The following is an 18,504-nucleotide window of genomic DNA, read 5'->3' as shown; positions in this document are numbered from 1 at the left end:
CTGCATGTAAAGTATTTTACCCAAGATTTATTCAGAATTAGGCTTTGTTTGTAATTTTTCCTCTCCTAAGATTTTTAGTAACTGGGGCCTTAAAAGCATCCTAAGCCAATTTATTGACTTTTTAAAATTGAGTAATAATCATTACCTGAAGAACAAGTTTTTTGATTGTCTTTTCCCCTCCCTTCTGACACCCACAGTGATTTGAGGTTGGTAGATGCAGTGTTGTTGCTTTTCTGTGTGCATATAAATTGCCAATCGGTTCATAAGTCGTATCATTGAGTACTTACTGCATACAGAACGCCGTACTAAGCATGTGGGAGTGTGCAGTGCAACAGAGTTGGTAGGCACATTCCCTGCCTTCAAGGAGCTTATAGTGTTGTCAGCTTTCCGCTGTGTGTTTGGTTTGTGTGCAGTCGTAGACATACACAGGTAACTATCTCGTGTCAATCTTCGGCATTTTAGACTGGTGATGGTGTAAACGATGCTCCTGCCCTGAAGAAATCAGAGATTGGCATTGCTATGGGGTCTGGCACTGCTGTAGCAAAGACTGCCTCTGAGATGGTGTTGGCCGACGACAACTTCTCCACAATTGTAGCTGCCGTTGAAGAAGGCCGAGCGATCTACAATAACATGAAACAGTTCATTCGCTACCTCATCTCTTCTAATGTTGGCGAGGTTGTTTGGTAAGCTTCAGAAATTTGGTGCACCTCTCTTTTGACCGTAGGAATGTTCCTTGTATGATGCAAAAGTTGACTGCAAGGTTACCTGAAAAAAAGTCAAAATTTTCTCAGCTGTAGAAAGGTGTATTTTAAGCCTGCTCTGGCAAGCCTCATAATCCTGTAATGTTTCAGGGTTCCTGGAGCAAGCTGCTTAGAGCTCTGTCTCTACACAACTTAGTTCAGATTTTCTAGGCGTGTAAAGAAATACTCTATTTTGGGTACCTCAGCGTAATACACCTAAAAGGTGTTCTTTAGGGAAAGGAGTGCAAGGTAAAAGCTGAATCTGAACCAGAAGGCATCCTTCACTGTCCAAAGCATGTTCAGACTTTGGTAACTAAACAGTGTGAAAATTTACGGTACACTGGAAATTAGCCTTTGGTCCAACATTTGTGTGTAAGGAGTAGAATTGAATGAATTATACCACCGGTGTGGAGGTTCAGAGTTGGGTTTTATCACATGTGCCATTCAGCTAGTAAGTACCTCTTGGATAGAGACTGCATATTTCATTTGTTTTGTGTTCCCAAGCGCCTAGTACACAGCTGCTCAGTAAGAGCAGTTAGTTATGACAATGATGAACAATTCAAAAATGTAGTTGGGTAAGAAATAACCTGGTGTCTTTCTCTCTCTCCCCCCTCCCTCCCTTTTTTTTTTGGTGCTGCCTAGTATTTTCCTGACTGCTGCTCTCGGTTTTCCGGAGGCTTTGATTCCAGTCCAACTACTCTGGGTGAATCTTGTGACGGACGGCCTGCCTGCTACTGCTCTGGGATTTAACCCTCCTGATCTGGACATCATGAATAAGCCCCCCCGCAATCCTAAAGAGCCTCTGATCAGTGGGTGGCTCTTCTTCCGTTATCTAGCTATCGGATGTGAGTAAAGCTAGCATTTTTTCTTTTTCAATTTCCTTTGGGACCACGTTTTCCTTAAGGTGTCATTTTGTACTTGGACCTGACTTCTTGGTCCCAGAAAATTATTTTCATCACAATATTCGGTTTTGATTTCAACATTTGATTTCTAATGAGACCCTCTAATTAGACAAGTGGCAGAGCCGGGATTAGAACCCAGGTCCTCTGACTCCCAGGCTCATCCATACTCTTTCCACTAGATCATACTCCTTCCCTTATGTAGGGCAAGACCTATGAAGGTGGAATTTTGGAAGGGCTTTGAAGATGGGTAGAGCTCTGGTCTGGCTTATACTAACTTGTAGACTGCAGAGAAATGCATTTTGCGCATTTCTCCTGGCATTAGTTATGCATCAGCTGCCATGTCAAAACTGCTTCTCCAGTCGTCTGGGTAATGTAAGGAAAGCTTTTCATTGATGAGGTGCCAAAACAATTTCCCTGCAGTAAATATTTTCATGTTTCCCTTCTACTTAGTTGTCCCCCATTGGATCACTTTGTGTGTATGACTTCTGTCGCCCTTTTCTTTTAAGGTTACGTTGGAGCTGCTACAGTGGGTGCTGCTGCCTGGTGGTTCATTGCTGCTGATGGTGGCCCAAGAGTTACCTTCTACCAGCTGGTATTAATTGTTTATTATCAACAACAACAATAATAATAATAAACTAAACATGGCTAAAACAGAACTTCTTATATTCCCACCAAAACGCTGCCCTCCCCCTGCCTTGCCCCCTGCCTTGCCCATCACTGTAGACAATACCACTATCCTCCCTATCTCACAAACCTGTAACCTTAACATTATTTTCTACGCTTCTCTGTCATTCAACCCACAAAGTCAGTCAGCAAATCCTGTTGGTTGTACCTTCACATGGTTAAAATCTGCCCTTTCCTCTCCAACCAAACTGCTACTAAGTTGATCCAAGCACTTCCTATCTCACTTTCACTACTGCTTCTCCCTCCTCACTGACCTCCCTGCCTCCTGTCTTCCCACTCCAGTCCATACTTCAGTCTGCTGCCCAGATCACTTCTCGAACCTTCAGCGGTTGTCCGTCCACCTCTGCATCAAACCGAAACTCTCTAGCATCAGCCTTAAAACACTTAATCAGCTTGCCCCCTCGTACCTTCACTGATCTCCTACTATAACCCAACCTGCACACTTTGCTCCTCTAGCGCTCGCATATTCACTCAGCTCTGACCTGGTCTATCTCGCCCCTGACCCCTTTTCGCACATCCTCCATCTGGCCTGGAATGCTCCCTTCCTCCTTATTTGCCTGACCTTTACTCTCCCACCTTCAAACCATTGTAACCACATCTCTTCCAAGAGGTCTTCCCCAGTTAAGCCCTCTTTTCCTCTACTTCCTCGCTCTGTCTCTCGCTGTTTTCTCTGCATTTGGATCTGAATCTTTGGGGCACTTGGTATTCACCCCACTCTCAGCCCCACAGCACTTACATCTGGAATTTATTAATGTGTATCTCCCCCTGTAGACTGTAGGCTTGTTGTGGGCAGGGGACGTCTACCAACTCTGTTGTACTCTCCTACGTATTTAGTGCAGTGCTCTGCACACAGTAAGCAATAACTATTGTGCCAAGCAGTGCTCTAAGCACTGAGTTGGAGGATCGGGTCAAACGCAATCCCTAGCTCACAGTCTAAATATTGAAGCTACACTTTGCAGATGAGGACGTTGAGGCACAGAGAAATGAAGTGACCTCCCCAAGGTCAAATAGGCAAGTGGCAGAGCTGGGATTAGAACCCTAATTCTTTGATTCCCAGGACTGCAGCCTTTTCACAAGGCCATGTTACTTCTCTTTAATTTAGGCTACACATCACCATCATCAAAGGTATTTACTGAGCGCTTACTGTGTGGCCACAGCGTTTACAGGTTTTTGTACTATGCAACCTGGTTTTTTATAGCCACAAATTATATTTTGTTTTTCATTTCACGTAAGCAGCAAAGCTGTCAATACTGTAATTTCTCATTTGCTTGAAGTCCTGCAGGCATTAGGAAATGACGAAGTTTGGAACTCATCTGAACTTAAGCTTCAAAATTATATCATGAATGTAGCTAAAACTGCGATCTGCAACTGTACAGTGCAGTAACTTTTGTTTGCCTGATCAAGAATTTGCCTTTTGTTGTAGAGCCATTTCCTGCAGTGCAAAGATGACAACCCTGACTTTGAAGGCGTTGATTGTGTGGTCTTCGAGTCCCCGTACCCAATGACGATGGCCCTCTCTGTTCTGGTTACTATAGAGATGTGTAATGCTCTTAACAGGTTGGTAAATCCTAAATGGTAGAGTGTTCCCTCAAGTCTTTTGCCTCAAAATGTTTTTAAAATAGTGATAAGCATGTGCATGTATTGAGTAATAGTACAATTGTGACAAATTCCTGAAAAGTGGGGTTTTTTGGTCTTCTGAAAGATAAGCCCTCAGAAGAAAATATAGAAGAAGCAGTCATAATTTTGAGCTTAAAACACCACCATTCCTGTAATCGCCAATCTGTAGAGTTTTCCCTTGCTTAGTTTTGTCATCAGTTGGATTATTCTCCTGGTTCTGCTTCACTCAAGCAGAAGATCAAGAAGATGTATTCCAACATTGTTATGGTGGCTGGGGGGAGTTCTTACCAGTGGGTCGGATAGTGGCTGTCCAGTTAATCCAGGAGTAAAGATGGAAAGTTGTAAATAGCCTTAGCAATCAAAGGCAGTTGAAACATTAGAGCTTTTAAGGGGCAGCACAGGTACCTAAACCAAAAGTTGGAGTTTTGCTTCTCTGATTTTATCAGAGGAAACTAAATTAGTCAGTATTTTAGTCAGTGGCCTGGCCTGTGTAAAAATAAAGCTTTATGGCCGTGCCTTGCATGAGAAAAAAGGTAGATCTGTATGTTTAATTCTGATGTTTTTATGTGAACATTTTTGTATTTACCCATATGGAAGTGCTTTCCCTTCAAGGAGCGTAGTCTGAGATATCTATGCTTACTGTCTTTCCAGCTTATCAGAAAACCAGTCATTATTGAGGATGCCTCCATGGGAAAACATCTGGCTGGTGGGCTCTATTTGTTTATCCATGTCACTCCACTTCCTGATTCTCTATGTCGAACCATTGCCGGTAAGTTTCTGTGTATTGACAAAACTGTTAGCGAAACTGAGGGACTGAACAGAAGGAAAGAATCTTTCTCTTCCCCCTCCACACCTCCTCCACTAAACCTTCCAGAAGGAAGATTTAGAGAAGGAGTGTGGTCAAGAGGAAAGACTGTGGGGTCTGGGAGTCAAAGGACCTGGGTTCTAATCCCTGCACTTCCATTTGCCTGCCGTGTGGCTTTGGACAAGTCAGTTGTCTGTGCCTGTTTCCTCAACTGTGAAATGGGGTTAAACACAGAGACCCATGTGGGACATGGATTGGATCCAACCTTATCAGCTTGTATCTTAGAACAGTACTTGGCACAGAGAAAGCACATAACAAATATTATTATTATTATTATTACCATCATCGTCTTTATTATTATTGTTCCATTGAAACTTCTAGCGTACATAGCAGATTTCAATTAGCTAATCCAATGTACTCTTGCCATTGAACTAGTGCAGTGTACTAGTTTTTTTAAATTTCCTGTCACACACCCCAGCATAATTTTGCTGTCACAACATTTCATTCCCCAAAATGTTGTCCTGGTAATTCATTCTTTAGCGGATTCCTAAGAAATGGTTTTCTGATGGTTCAAGATTCCGGCTAAAAGCAGAATGAGACTCAGGTCCACCCTCTCTGATTCCCTCTCTGGGTATAGAGCAGATTGTCATATGGGGGAATCACCATGTTTATGAGAAAGGATCCAAAATGTGGGAAGCCTTTTTGGATCTTTTGCGGTGCCCTTCGTCCAAAATGCTAAAAGCAGAACTTCCGTACACAAACACAGTTGCCTTCATATTTGCTAGAGGGGAGCATTTTTTCTTTATTTACTAAGGCTGTTTGGGGCCACTCAGTTGGCTTCTTTTGGCGTGGGGTACCTAGTATCTTGTAGCTTTTAATAATAAATAGAGGAATTCTCATTTTCTTTGTGCTCAACATTCTTGGGACCTGCCATGCCCAAATCTGTGGGTTCTTCAAGTTCCCCTCTGGCTCGGTTTTTCAAGACCCACTGATGACTCTGGGAACTCAGGCTTCGTGATGTGGCGATAACGTTGAAAGATTGTATCGATCTGACTTGTTTCCTGATGGGGCTTGTCATTAATGCCGGTTTCCCCCGGCCTGGAAATGCGTCATAATACCCGGTGACACTTCTTTTCTCTGTTGTAGCTCATCTTCCAGATCACCCCTCTGAATGTGACCCAGTGGCTGATGGTGCTGAAAATATCATTACCTGTGATTCTGATGGATGAGACGCTTAAGTTTGTGGCCCGTAACTATCTGGAACCTGGTAAAGAATGCGTGCGACCTTCCACCAAACCGTGTTCTTTCTCGGCATGCACGGAAGGGATTTCCTGGCCGTTTGTGCTTACTATAATGCCGTTGGTTATCTGGCTTTACAGTACAGACACTAACTTTAGTGATATGTTCTGGTCTTGACTGACGTAGTTTTACATAAAGATGTTTAACTTAATCAATTAATTTTTTTATTGTTTAAAGCAACTGTCTATTTCTGCTGAATTTTCACATGAACATATTTGCTGGTGAAGGAGGTTTCATACTCTAGGTTTTGTTTTGCTTTTTCTGACTACAGTGGGGCAAGATTTTCATTTTTTATACACATAATTAAAGTGTCCATTGACATGTACAGAGAACTAACACTATTTTATGCAAATATTTTTTTGTAGATGAAAAAGCATGTACAGTGTTCTGTTTAATAGTCTCATCCTTGTAAAAAAAAAAAACAAAAAAATAGTTGAGCCAGCAGACATTGTCACCAAACTAATTGGCAGCAGATTTTAGGGAATGAATGTGTGTGGTTTTTTTCTAAAACTAAATAGCATGTATTGTGTCTTCTGCATGATCATCTGAATTTAATTTGATGTCACTGTCCCATTTTTTTATTCATAAGCCAATTTTTCTGCACTGAGCAGAGTATTGCTACCTCAGTCAGTATTTTTTGGTTTGCCACTTCACACCCCTCCCTTGCCCGCCCAGTCCCAACCCTCTCCCAACGTGACCGCCTCCTTTCACTACCACTCTCTCCGCCCTCCTCCTTCCTTGCTTCATTTTGGATTTTGACTGTTTTGTTTACACCAGTCTCCAGAGGTATGCCTATTCTTGCTTGTGCAGAAAATATTGTTCCAGGTTCAATTTACTGGGTTTTTCCTCCCCCTCCGTAGTTTTTAGGTTATTTATTTAAATGTCTAATGTATTTTATTGTATAAGACATTGTTCTGCCAATGTTGCCCACTTCAGCGGCACTTCACAACCTAGTTTAAAAAACGAATAAAACCTTTTAAATGGACAGAGGAACAAACAACTGTCTTGTTTTAACTTTGAGTGGCCTCAGCTTAGTTTTGGATTCATTATCTAATATATATCCAGTTTTCTTTCAAGACTTAAGATCAGAGCCTTAGCATTGTGACCGAGGGGAGAAAAAGATACTTGCGCTTCACAGAAGTTGGATTTCTTACACACAGAGCACTTACTGTCATCTGCTATTACACTTTATGCAAGTTACTCTGCTGGCCTGAACCAATTCCAGTGTGTGTGTGCGTGTGTGCGCGCGCGCGTGTGCGTGTTTTGTAAAATCTGTAAATAGCACATGACCAAATGAACATATTGTATAGAACTATTTTTATTTTAATGTGGCACTAACCACCACCACCATCATTATTATAAATGTTTGCGCATGTATTTAAGGTCAGTCCTATGCCAACCGTGTGTACGTCATTAACAGTCCTAACTGTGGTGTTTTTCTCCAATGCCTTCCAACATTCATCAACTACAGTGAGTATTTTTATTTACCTTGTGGATGTATCATTCCAGCCAGAGGTGACTTGCTGAAAATACCATGTGCTGTATAATGAAAAACTAATAAATAGCAGCTTCCTTCTTTCCATGCTCCCTTGTGTCAGACTCTGCTGTGTTACAGAATTATCACTGTTTTAGCTGACACAGCTGATAGCGAGATCTGCGAAGGGACTGGAGGGGAAGCAAATCTAAAAGCTTGTCATTTTAGTACTGTGGTCCCATCAACTCAGGGGGAACGGTCACTGGGGCATCGCCGGGTCTCGGCCACGTTGGCCACCGTTTTGTTTGTACGATAGCAAAATCATACTGCAGAGCTCTTCCCTGTCACTGCTCAGGTGCCAACTCATGAGAGTGCCATTTGTCCCAAAAGGATGGGGTTGTGAAGACACCCCCCTTTCATGGTTTGGTCCGAGCGATGTGCTCAGAGCCCCCTAATTAGGGTTTTCATCTTCTGAAGATATCCTGTCACCCAAGCACTCAGTTCAGGGTTCTGCACATAGTAAGTGTTCAGTAAATATTATTGACCGACTGATAGATAACCATTAAGTGAACTCCTTTAGGGGTAGCTTTATACCCGTTTATCAGAGGAAATACAGTGGTAATGAAACTCACTCTCCAAGGGGACAAACAACTCCTGAATCAACGTTTAAATAGTATGGGTTCCTAAATTTACTCTCTCATTCCACTTCTGGGGCCTCTTGATAATTATTTAGCAATTCAGATCAGCCGGGGAATTTGAGTATCCAGTGTATTTGGTCATCAACAGTAAATTCCTTTTCAGTTAAATTCCCTCATCTGGCCTTTCAGTTAGAATAACGCCAAAGTCTTTTAAGGAGATGGTTCAAGCTGGGGAGAAACCCATAGCTTTGCCACAGAATTGGTAATTCTATAAATATTTTTACGAGAAGCACGCTGAACGTGAAAGTGAGCGGTTCTCATGACATCCACCATGTTCCTTCGTGTATATAAGATTCCTAACCCTTTAGCACTATTTACTTTGAACCTGGGTTGGAAAGGAAAGGGCTCTACGGCTAAGTTACTCCACTGAATTGTAGACCTGTGTTCATTGTGACTGGCAGAATCAGAGAAAGATGTGTTGTCCTTGAAAGAGATTTCTCCCGACTCTGTGTGGAGATTTTGAGTGGCCCAGCTGAATGACAAACGCACTGAATAGTGGTGAGAGGGTATAATTGAAGGTGCAGGTTGTTACTACAATATACATTGCACCTGTTTGTTATAAAATCTTGAAGTCTCTTTTCAGTTTTGTTCCTCTCGCTGTAGAAAAAAACTCAGTTTAAGCCGTTAGTGAGATTTTTGCCCGTTTGTTTCGTTGAATGGTGCGGGAATGGGATAAAAAAAAGTAAACCTAGAAAAGAGAATCTGAACATGGTCAGATAGCATGGTCTTCTCATGCTATCTGACTTGATAACCCCCAGTTGGAGTGTTGTCAGCGTTCTTCAGTTTTATTTGTATGTAAGTTCTCCACATTCAGGGCATATGGGTCTGCAGTAAGCTCTTAAGCTCCTACATTTTCTTTGTTAACAACCTTCTGCTCCTCTAAACCTCTCTTCTCCTTCACCAAGGATTTCAAAGGAGTTAAACTATTTGAATCAGTGTGTGTGTACCTGGCCAAGTAAGGTGATGGTAGAATAAAATTGAATAAAATGTGGGCTTGCTAACAACTCAGGCCTGCGAAGGAGAGGCAGGCATCCCTGTATCTGCCCACCTTCGGTATCCCCTAAAGTTATCTGTCTACCTGGGAAGTGTATCACTTCTTTACAGGTCAATAGAGTGATTTAGCTTCATGGACTATTTAGGTGGTGAAGTGCGTTCCATAAAAAGCAATTGATTGATTCCTCCACTGATTCATTTGAAGAAGTAACTCCCATCTGTCCAGAAATTCTGTCACTGTAATAATACTTCTCCAGTGCAACTCAAAATTTCCTTTTCTCGTAATATTTCGACTCAGCTGGGAGAAGTACAGTGGCCCCAAACCTAGCCAGACCTTGTTAGTTTTTTAGCAAGTCTTAACAGTTACTTTAAGGCCACAAAAGTGGTCCTAAGTGATTTGACGGCAAACATAGACTAGGTTCATTCTTCCAGGCCTATCAATCAATCAATCAATCAATCGTATTTATTGAGCGCTTACTGTGTGCAGAGCACTGTACTAAGCGCTTGGGAAGTACAAGTCGGCAACACATAGAGACAGTCCCTACCCAACAACGGGCTCACAGTCTAGAAGGGGGAGACAGAGAACAAAACCAAACATACTAACAAAATAAAATAAATAGAATAGATATGTACAAGATAAATAAATAGAGTAATAAATATGTACAGACATATATACAGGTGATATATGATGATGATTGATGATGATAATTTAGAGAACCAATGGTAGCTTGGGTTTTTTCACTACTTCCCTTAAATTAGCCCAGCTTACATAATAGCTCTTTTGCCAGTTCTTCCAAATCCCCGACACTCCTCGGCAGTGTTATTCAATCAATCAATCAATCAATCGTGTTTATTGAACGCTTACTGTGTGCAGAGCACTGTACTAAGAGCTTGGGAAGTACAAGTTGGCAACATATACAGTCCCTACCCAACATCATCATCATCAATCGTATTTATTGAGCACTTACTATGTGCCGAGCACTGTACTAAGCGCTTGGGAAGTCCAAGTTGGCAACATCTAGAGACAGTCCCTACCCAACAGTGGGCTCACAGTCTAAAAGGGGGAGACAGAGAACAAAACCAAACATACTAACAAAATAAAATAAATAGAATAGATATGTACAAGTAAAATATGCAGTGTTTGGGAAAGAAACAGTGTACGTTGGGGGCTAATTAATAATGACCTGGACCATAATCTGTTTCACAACAGTGTCCAAAAGGTGGGCAAGAGGAATCGGGTGGTTATTTAAATTCTGGCTTGAAATACCCTCTGGTGATAATCAAATGCAGTACGGCACAATGACTGAATTAGAGCCTATCACCAAAACCCTGAAAGTTGGATGAATTTGTGGGGAAGAGAGGAAGTAAAACTGGTGGCAGAGATGCACTGCTCACTTGTCTTGCCTCTTTGCACTTCTAACCATTAACTTTCTTCCTTTGTGCTAATCACACTGACGATTTGTGGTGGCTACGTTTTGGGTAGTCATATTTGGAAAGTTTTCCGAGAGGCCCCTATGAAGTTAATTTCACAGAGTACTTCATCTTGTAATATAGCATTGGTCTGCATTGTTAAGGGGTCATTTCTGACTTCTCAAGAGTAGATTGCAAAATACGGTAAACGGACCGAAGTTTCTGGCCATCTCTCCTGGATCTGATAGCACTTTCGATATTCTTTTCATCTGTCACTATTTACTCCTCTAAATCCTATTTTTTATAATTAGGTGGCGATTTTCTTTCTTTTTTATAAGCTGATTCCCTCTCTCTCTCTCTTTCCTTTTCAGCAATACTGGAGTAACCGCTTCCTAAACAATTTTGCAGAAATGTAAGGTTGTTTCGTTGCGTGCTTGTGCATTTTTTTTTAGCAACACTTCTACCACCCCTCTGCATGTGTGATGTTGGGAAACAAATGGAAAAAGATTTTTTAAAAGTCAAATAATTCTCCCCCCCACCCCCACCCCACCCCCACCCAAACTCATGATGTGCTATGTGCAGGAAATGTGTATCTAACAATGGGGTTTCAGTTTAAAAACACAAATGTGCAATATAGCTGAACAGATCAAAAAACTCTGCAGAGCAGTTTGGTTTCTTTGCTGCATGAAGATTTTGTTATGAAAATTTAAGCTGTCACTCAGCAAAGTTTCCTCTTCCTCTGTGGAAAATGTCAAAGCTTAAAATACTGAATTCTAGTGCATGCCTTCAGTTGTAAGTAGCAAATTGTGTTATCATCTAAGTGTGCTACTCAGTATACAGCTATGTACAGTAAGCTTATTTAAATTCATCAAAAACTACAGGTGTCGAAAGGTAAAACGTTAAGCCTCCAGTTCGTAACGACGATTTTCATTTGTGTGCGAACACGACTTCTTTGCACTGTAATGAAATAACTAATGAAAGCAAAAGCAGTACAGATCGTGATGCATTTATCGTTTTTTTTTTTAAAAAAAAAAGCTAAGGCAACTCTCAAACGCATGTTTGACCTAAATCTGTACATAAAGATCCGTTCATTTCTGTGCCGATTACGATAAGCATCACGCCGATGTCATGGTTTCAGGTAAATAAATTTATTCTCCAATACATCCTTTGCGTGTTACTTCATGCACTTTGTTTTCCGCAGGTGTGCGTGTATGTGCTTGAACGGTCTCTTGGTAATGCCGGGATGACCCTCCCTGGTAACAACATTTGCCACAAGTTGCAGTCCTTGTTCCTGCAGTATTGGTCTCGCCGCAGTGGGGGTTTTCTGGTCCAGGGGCTCCTGGGCCAAATTAGGGATTACTGTCTGGCACCGAGAGACATTTTTCAAAAAATCTCTTCTCCTTTGTTTGTAAGATCTTTTGAGAAACCGCAAATAATAAACATTTCTTTCCCTACTGTTTTTTTTTTTTATTTGGTGGCCTGCCTTGCATGCGTGGCTCGGGGGTGAGTCAGCCGAGGTTTCATCGGGCCCGGGACTTGCCTCATTACCAGTCGGGAGGTTTGAATTAGTGGTTCGTTCTAGCTCTAATCCAGCCATAAATAAGAAATAAGCTCTGGGGCTTCCCCGACTCGATGTGTGCTGTGAATATATGCATATTGGATTCAGTTCTGCCCAGAAATCAGCTGCTCCTCCATGGGGGTCTTCCTTCGGAGCGCGGGGTTGCTGTGAACTAAATTTCTTTTTCCTAAGCGGTAACAGAGCAGGTTGGATGTACTCAGTGTCCCCAGACTGGGCACAAATATGTGGAAAATGTCAAAGCTTAAAAGACTGGACATAAATAGTGGTTGGTGACCAGCCGGGAAGGGGCTGAGCCTGAGGTCTCTTGGTAAGCAGAGCGATGCCCAGCACCAGCTGCTCCTCCACGGGGGTCTTCCTTCGGAGCACGGGGTTGCTGTGAACTAAATTTCTTTTTCCTAAGCAGTAACAGAGCAGGTTGGATGTACTCAGTGTCCCCAGACTGGGCACAAATATGTGGGAAATGTCAAAGCTTAAAAGACTGGACATAAATAGTGGTTGGTGACCAGCCGGGAAGGGGCTGAGCCTGAGGTCTCTTGGTAAGAGGAGCGATGCCCAGCACCAGCTTGTTGGGAAGGAGAGACCATCTCTATGAAGAGTTGTCCTCTGTTGCCCACAGGTGCAGCACCTGCCACTTTTTGTGGTATTAGAGCTGCTCCTTTCTTGCTAGCGGGCCCCCCATGTTGGTCTCTCCTCTGCACCTGACACCCACTTTCAGTGGGATGCAGAACTATTTTAACTGCATCCTTAAAGCATTTCTGCATTTCAGCTCGCCCTACAGCCTGCGGTCGCTCATCCTCCTCCCACGGGCCTCCGGCTGCGTTGAGGTAAGCGGAGCTGCACTGCTAGACTGCCGTTTTCCCAGAACTCCACCGCTGGTGGCGACGACCTATGAAGCCGGGAGTTGGGGCTTCTCCGTCACAGAGAGGGGCCCCACTGGGGACCGATAATGGAAAATCAAGAGGGGTGGAACTGGACTAGGTGAGAAGCAGCATCGTCTAGTTGATAGAGCACAGGCCTGGGAGTTAGCAGGACCTGGCTTCTAACCTGGATCCAACCACCACTTGTCTGCTGTGTGACCTTGGGCAAGTCATGTCACTTCTGTGCCTCAATTCCCTCATCTCAATTCCTGGGCCTGGAATGCCCTCCCTCTGCCCATCCGCCAAGCTAGCTCTCTTCCTCCCTTCAAGGCCCTGCTGAGAGCTCACCTCCTCCAGGAGGCCTTCCCAGACTGAGCCCCTTCCTTCCTCTCCCCCCATCCCCCTCTCCATCCCCCCCATCTTACCTCCTTCCCTTCCCCACAGCACCTGTATATATGTATATATGTTTGTACATATTTTTTACTCTTTATTTGTACATATCTATTCTATTTATTTTATTTTGTTAGTATGTTTGGTTTTGTTCTCTGTCTCCCCCTTTTAGACTGTGAGCCCACTGTTGGGTAGGGACTGTCTCTATATGTTGCCAATTTGTACTTCCCAAGCGCTTAGTACAGTGCTCTGCACATAGTAAGCGCTCAATAAATACGATTGATGATGATGATCTGTAAAACGGGGATTAAGACTGAGCCCTATGTGGGACAGGGGCTGTGTTCAACCCGATTCATCTTCTGTCTACCCCAGCACTTAGAACAGTGCCTGGCACAGAGTAAGCACTTAAGGAATATTATTAAGTTATTATTCTCCCCCTTTTAGACTGTGAGCCCTATGTTGGGTAGGGACTGTCTCTATATGTTGCCAATTTGTACTTCCCAAGCGCTTAGTACAGTGCTCTGCACATAGTAAGCGCTCAATAAATACGACTGATGATGATGATGATGAAGTTGATCCAACGAGTAAGGCACAGCCCTACTAGGCTTTAGTGGTAAAAGTGGCCTTGGTGATCGTCGGTTGTGATAGATGCCACAAACCTGGGCCCACTGAGGAAAGAAGGTAGGTATTTCATGTTGCTTAGAGGAGCTCTGGAGAGGGTGTCCTCCTGCTGTGGTTATGGAGGGCGAGCTGTGGCCGAGCCTGTCGGAGCAGAAATCTGGGCTTTACATGAAAGAAGCGTCGCCTGCTCCCCTCGGTACGCTTCAGCTCCAAGAACTGGATTAAATCTAGTATCCCCGCTACCGTCTCCTGTGGCCTATCCCTCACTTCCAAAGCTGGAACTATAACAAGCAGATAGAGCCTTGAATCTCTCATTCTGTACAGATTGTACTAGTCTGAAATACCATTTTGTTGGCAGAGCCTTTGTCTAGATAGTACCAAATTCTGCAAACAGGCTTGCATAAATGTTTAGCTGCTCCAAAGGCTACAGTAATGTTTACCACTTTCACTTGCTTCCTGCAGCTTTTCCTAGTAGGGTAATTCTGATTTTATGTAAAACCGAACACATTAATCCTACCTTTCCCTATTAAGGAATGATGACATCTCATGTACAAGTTTCTTTGGAACTTCCCGTCTCTACAGACTAAACATTGCCCAGGTTCACTCAGAGTGAACAGGCTTGCATAAATGTTTAGCTGCTCCAAAGACTACAGTAATGTTTACCACTTTCACTTGCTTCCTGCAGCTTTTCCTAGTAGGGTAATTTTGATTTTATGTAAAACCGAACACATTAATCCTACCATTCCCTATTAAGGAATGATGACATCACTCATGTACAAGTTTCTTTGGAACTTCCCGTCTCTACAGGCTAAACATTGCCCAGGTTCACCTCCGTTGCATAAGCAAATACATCACTTCTCCACCCCTTTCCCGTTGGCCTTGGGGTAAAACGGAACTGCCATAAGCTCGCTGTGGGCAGGGAATGTGTTAGTAAGTGCTTTGCACACAGTAAGTGCTTAATAAATCAATCAATCAATCAATCGTATTTATTGAGCGCTTACTATGTGCAGAGCACTGTACTAAGCGCTTGGGAAGTACAAGTTGGCAACACATAGAGACAGTCCCTACCCAACAGTGGGCTCACAGTCTAAAAGGGGGAGACAGAGAACAGAACCAAACATACCAACAAAATAAAATAAATAGGATAGAAATGTACAAGTAAAATAAATAAATAAATAAATAAATAAATAGAGTAATAAATATGTACTAAATAGTAATAAATACAACGGAACGAATAAGTGACAGAAAGGGCCGACCACAGGAGCCTGATGCGTTTACAGTGTGACCCTCTAAGCTGCATTGCCCATGTTGGGGCAAGTTCCATTCCAAGCAATCCTTCTGCCATCTTCACTCCCTTACCCAAAAACAAAGGCTGGTAATGAGCAGCACCTTGCCCAAAACGTGACAGCTGCTCTCCAGCTCAGTATGGTCTAGTTGAAAAGGCACGGACCTGGGTTCTACTCCCTATTCCACCATTTGTCTGCTGGGTGACCTTGGGCAAGTCACTTTGCTTCTCTGTGCCTCAGTTACCTAAAATAGGGATTATGTGGGACAGGGACTGTGTCTTGGACCCTAGAACTTAGAGTGCCTGGTCCATGGTAAACGCCATAAAAAGAAGAGTAACAAGTGGGCAGGACAACAAGCCAAGCAAACTGAGGCAGTTGGGATTCAATCAGATTTATTGAGTGCTTATTGTGCAGAGCACTCAACTAAGCACTTGGGAAAGCACACTACAACAATAAACAATGACATTCCCTGTCCACAACGAGCTTACAGTCTAAAGAACTAGCTTCCCTGCCACTAAGGTTCCAGGTTCCTTGGAAATGCTACCTGTCTGGAAAAGCCTGAAAGGAGAAAGCAGAGGGAACAGACTCATTTCTTAACTTCCTCTATACTGTAAGTTCATTGTGGGCAGGGAACATGCCTGTCAACTCTGTTGAGTTCCCCCCAGTGCTTAGTACAATGCTCAAATCCCATTGATTCATTCGATCGATTCTCTTGGGGGGAAGCTGTTCTTTGAACCACTGAAGTTGGGACAAAATTTTCTCCTTCCCTTTCTACCCTCATCTTGCAGTGTCCAAGGAGCTGTAGGGCTCAGCCTAGGAGAGTCGGTCCACCGCTCAATGGGGGAGTGGAAACCTATGTAATAGGGGGCTTCCTCCTTCTATGGATGTAGAAAGGGTGAGGCACAGCCTGCTGGGAATATTGGGCACGAACAAACCCAACCTCAGGCTTGTTGGTTTGACATTGGAAAATTAAAGGCTTGGCTTGTGCTCAGCTGTGGCTCTGGCCGGCCACCTCCAGAAGCAGAAGAAAATTAGCCTTAGCTAGGAGCCAATCCATCACCGTGATTCCTGCAGCCTTAGTTAGGAGCTAATCAATCACAGTGATTCCTGCAGCCATGGAGGAGGCTGAAGGAAGGGTTTCCAAGCCCCTGGCACCCTGAGAGGGCTTTGCCCTGAGCTGATTCCCTTGCAGGTCCTGATTCCTGTGGTTAGGAGGAAAGCTACCCCCTTACAGGGCAGCAGGGGAAACAGGCCCTAAAAAGCAGAGGGAATATGGCCAGAGTGCCAGCTTCCATCCTGGACTCCAGCACATGCACTGTGCTCATTCTTTCCACTTTCCCAGGGGCCCAGCCTTGAGCTCCAACAGTTTAAGTCAAACTAAGAGAGGCCCATTTGCCCCAGGGAATTCTCTTCACTCCTGCCAGGCAGGCAGGGCCTGTCTAGAAACCAGTCACCACAACCACTCAAGTAAGAAATCCTTCAAGGGGAGAACAGCCAATTCCTCCACACAGCAATTCCTCAGAGGGCACACACACACTTCACCCCTCTCGCCAAGGGCCATGAGCAAACTCCCTCCCCAGCTTCCTGTCCTCGCCCTTCCTCACTCCCCGGCAGTGCATCATGCCAAAAGGGAGCAGTCAGTCAGTCCCAGGAGCAATTCACATTTTCCCTGAAACACCTCCCTCTTCCCACCCCCTGGGACAAGAGTAGATCCCAACCTGACTCCTGCCCTTTGCTGCTGGAAATCACTGGCTCTCAGGGCAGCAAGAGGCCTCCAACAAATTAAGGTCACCAACCAGCTTTGTTCTAACTTGACTCATGTTCAGATCAGGGCATATAATAATAATAATGGTACTTGTTAAGTGCTTACTATGTGCCAAGCACTGTTCCAAGAACTGGGGTAGATGCAGGTTAATCAGCTTGGACACGGGTTCTATTCCACATGGGGCTCACCCTCTTATCCCCATTTTACAGATAAGGGAACTGAAGCACAGAGAAGTAAAGCGACTCGCCTAAGGTTGAACAGCAGACATGTGGTGGAGCCAGGACAAGAACTTGGATCCTACCACTCAGCAGTAGGAAAGGTCCAGAGCTCAGCTGCCTGGGGAGGTGGGACAACAGGGAGGAAAGAGGTCAATAAGCCTCAGTGCAAACTCAGAGCTTTGATAATTTTGTATTTACCCCACCAGCTGAGCACAAAGTAGAGCTCAACAGCTAACTGCCCCAGATACGCCCGCAAGAAGAGGGGCCCTCAGGTGAGGGGTAGGCACTGTTAGCCAGTGAGGATATGTACAATATGTTGCCAAATTGTACTTCCCAAGCGCTTAGTACAGTGCTCTGAACACAGTAAACGCTCAATAAATACGATTGATGAGGAGGAGGAGGAGGGGAAGTTGTGTAGTAACGCTACTCACTTGAGACCCACTGGCAAGTCCACAGGAGGGAAAGCTGGCAATGGGCAGCCCAGGCCGTGGATGCCCTCCTCCTGCAACCAAGCAGGACTCTGGAGAGCTGCAGGCACGTCCGCAATAAAGAAATGCAGATTTCTGAAACTCAATGTGCAGAGCGAGAGTTGAAGTCTCACAGGGTCAGCCTATTCCCCATTGCTCAGAATTCACAATTGCACCTGTAACCATCCCAAGGGCATCTTCCACTCCTCCCACCGCCGCTCGGGCACAGATCAGTCTACTGGGCTGCCTCAGCCCTCAAGGGAATGAGCCAGCGTGTCTTCCGTCGAGGCTCCCGGATCCCGGAGAGGGGGCGTGTGGAGATTTGGGGCTGTAGGCCAGTGCCCTTCCCCAACTCCTATTGGATTCTGAGGGAAATGGAAAATTTTGGCAAGGCCCTTCCCTTACCTCACACTGCTTCCTCCGGGGGAGAGAAGCCCTGGGGGCGGGCCCAGCGCCAACCTGGTTCATTCCTGGCGTGCTGAACCAGAGCGTCAGCCGCGGCTTATTTGGACTCGCTCCGCAGGAGGCCGGGGGCCAGTGAAACTGGATCGCGCCTCCGCCCGTCAACTTTTCCAACGTGGCACCAGGCGGCCGGTTCGGATGGCAGCTGGGGAGAATCAGGTGAGGTGGGGGATGCTGGGGTCACTGTGCAGAGGGGACATTTCACTCGACGCAATCCACACCGGCGGGTGCCCCAGC

At 44.5% G+C, this 18,504-nt stretch overlaps 1 protein-coding gene across 3 annotated transcripts in view; it reads left to right on the top strand.

Annotated features, from left to right (window-relative positions):
• Window positions 1-12,076, top strand: part of ATP2A2 (ATPase sarcoplasmic/endoplasmic reticulum Ca2+ transporting 2) — a 69,874-nt gene extending 57,798 nt beyond the window's left edge. The window contains exons 15-22 of one of the 3 annotated variants that reach the window (XM_038762456.1): window positions 463-683; window positions 1,383-1,585; window positions 2,149-2,234; window positions 3,750-3,883; window positions 4,595-4,712; window positions 5,895-6,015; window positions 10,994-11,034; window positions 11,824-12,076. In XM_038762456.1, the coding sequence (XP_038618384.1) occupies window positions 463-683; window positions 1,383-1,585; window positions 2,149-2,234; window positions 3,750-3,883; window positions 4,595-4,712; window positions 5,895-6,015; window positions 10,994-11,007 (897 nt within the window). In that variant the 3' untranslated portion in view covers window positions 11,008-11,034; window positions 11,824-12,076. Of the gene's footprint in view, window positions 1-462; window positions 684-1,382; window positions 1,586-2,148; window positions 2,235-3,749; window positions 3,884-4,594; window positions 4,713-5,894; window positions 7,518-10,993 lie in introns of all 3 variants that reach the window. The other 2 variants (XR_005455337.1, XM_038762455.1) reach the window with 2 other exon arrangements.
• Window positions 12,077-18,504: the final 6,428 nt, after the last annotated feature.

This window comes from Tachyglossus aculeatus, chromosome 21 (genome assembly GCF_015852505.1).
Source record: "Tachyglossus aculeatus isolate mTacAcu1 chromosome 21, mTacAcu1.pri, whole genome shotgun sequence".
Classification (NCBI taxonomy): domain Eukaryota; kingdom Metazoa; phylum Chordata; class Mammalia; order Monotremata; family Tachyglossidae; genus Tachyglossus; species Tachyglossus aculeatus.
The sequence above is the reverse complement of the archived record's forward strand: the minus strand, read 5'-3'. Positions and strand labels throughout refer to the sequence as shown.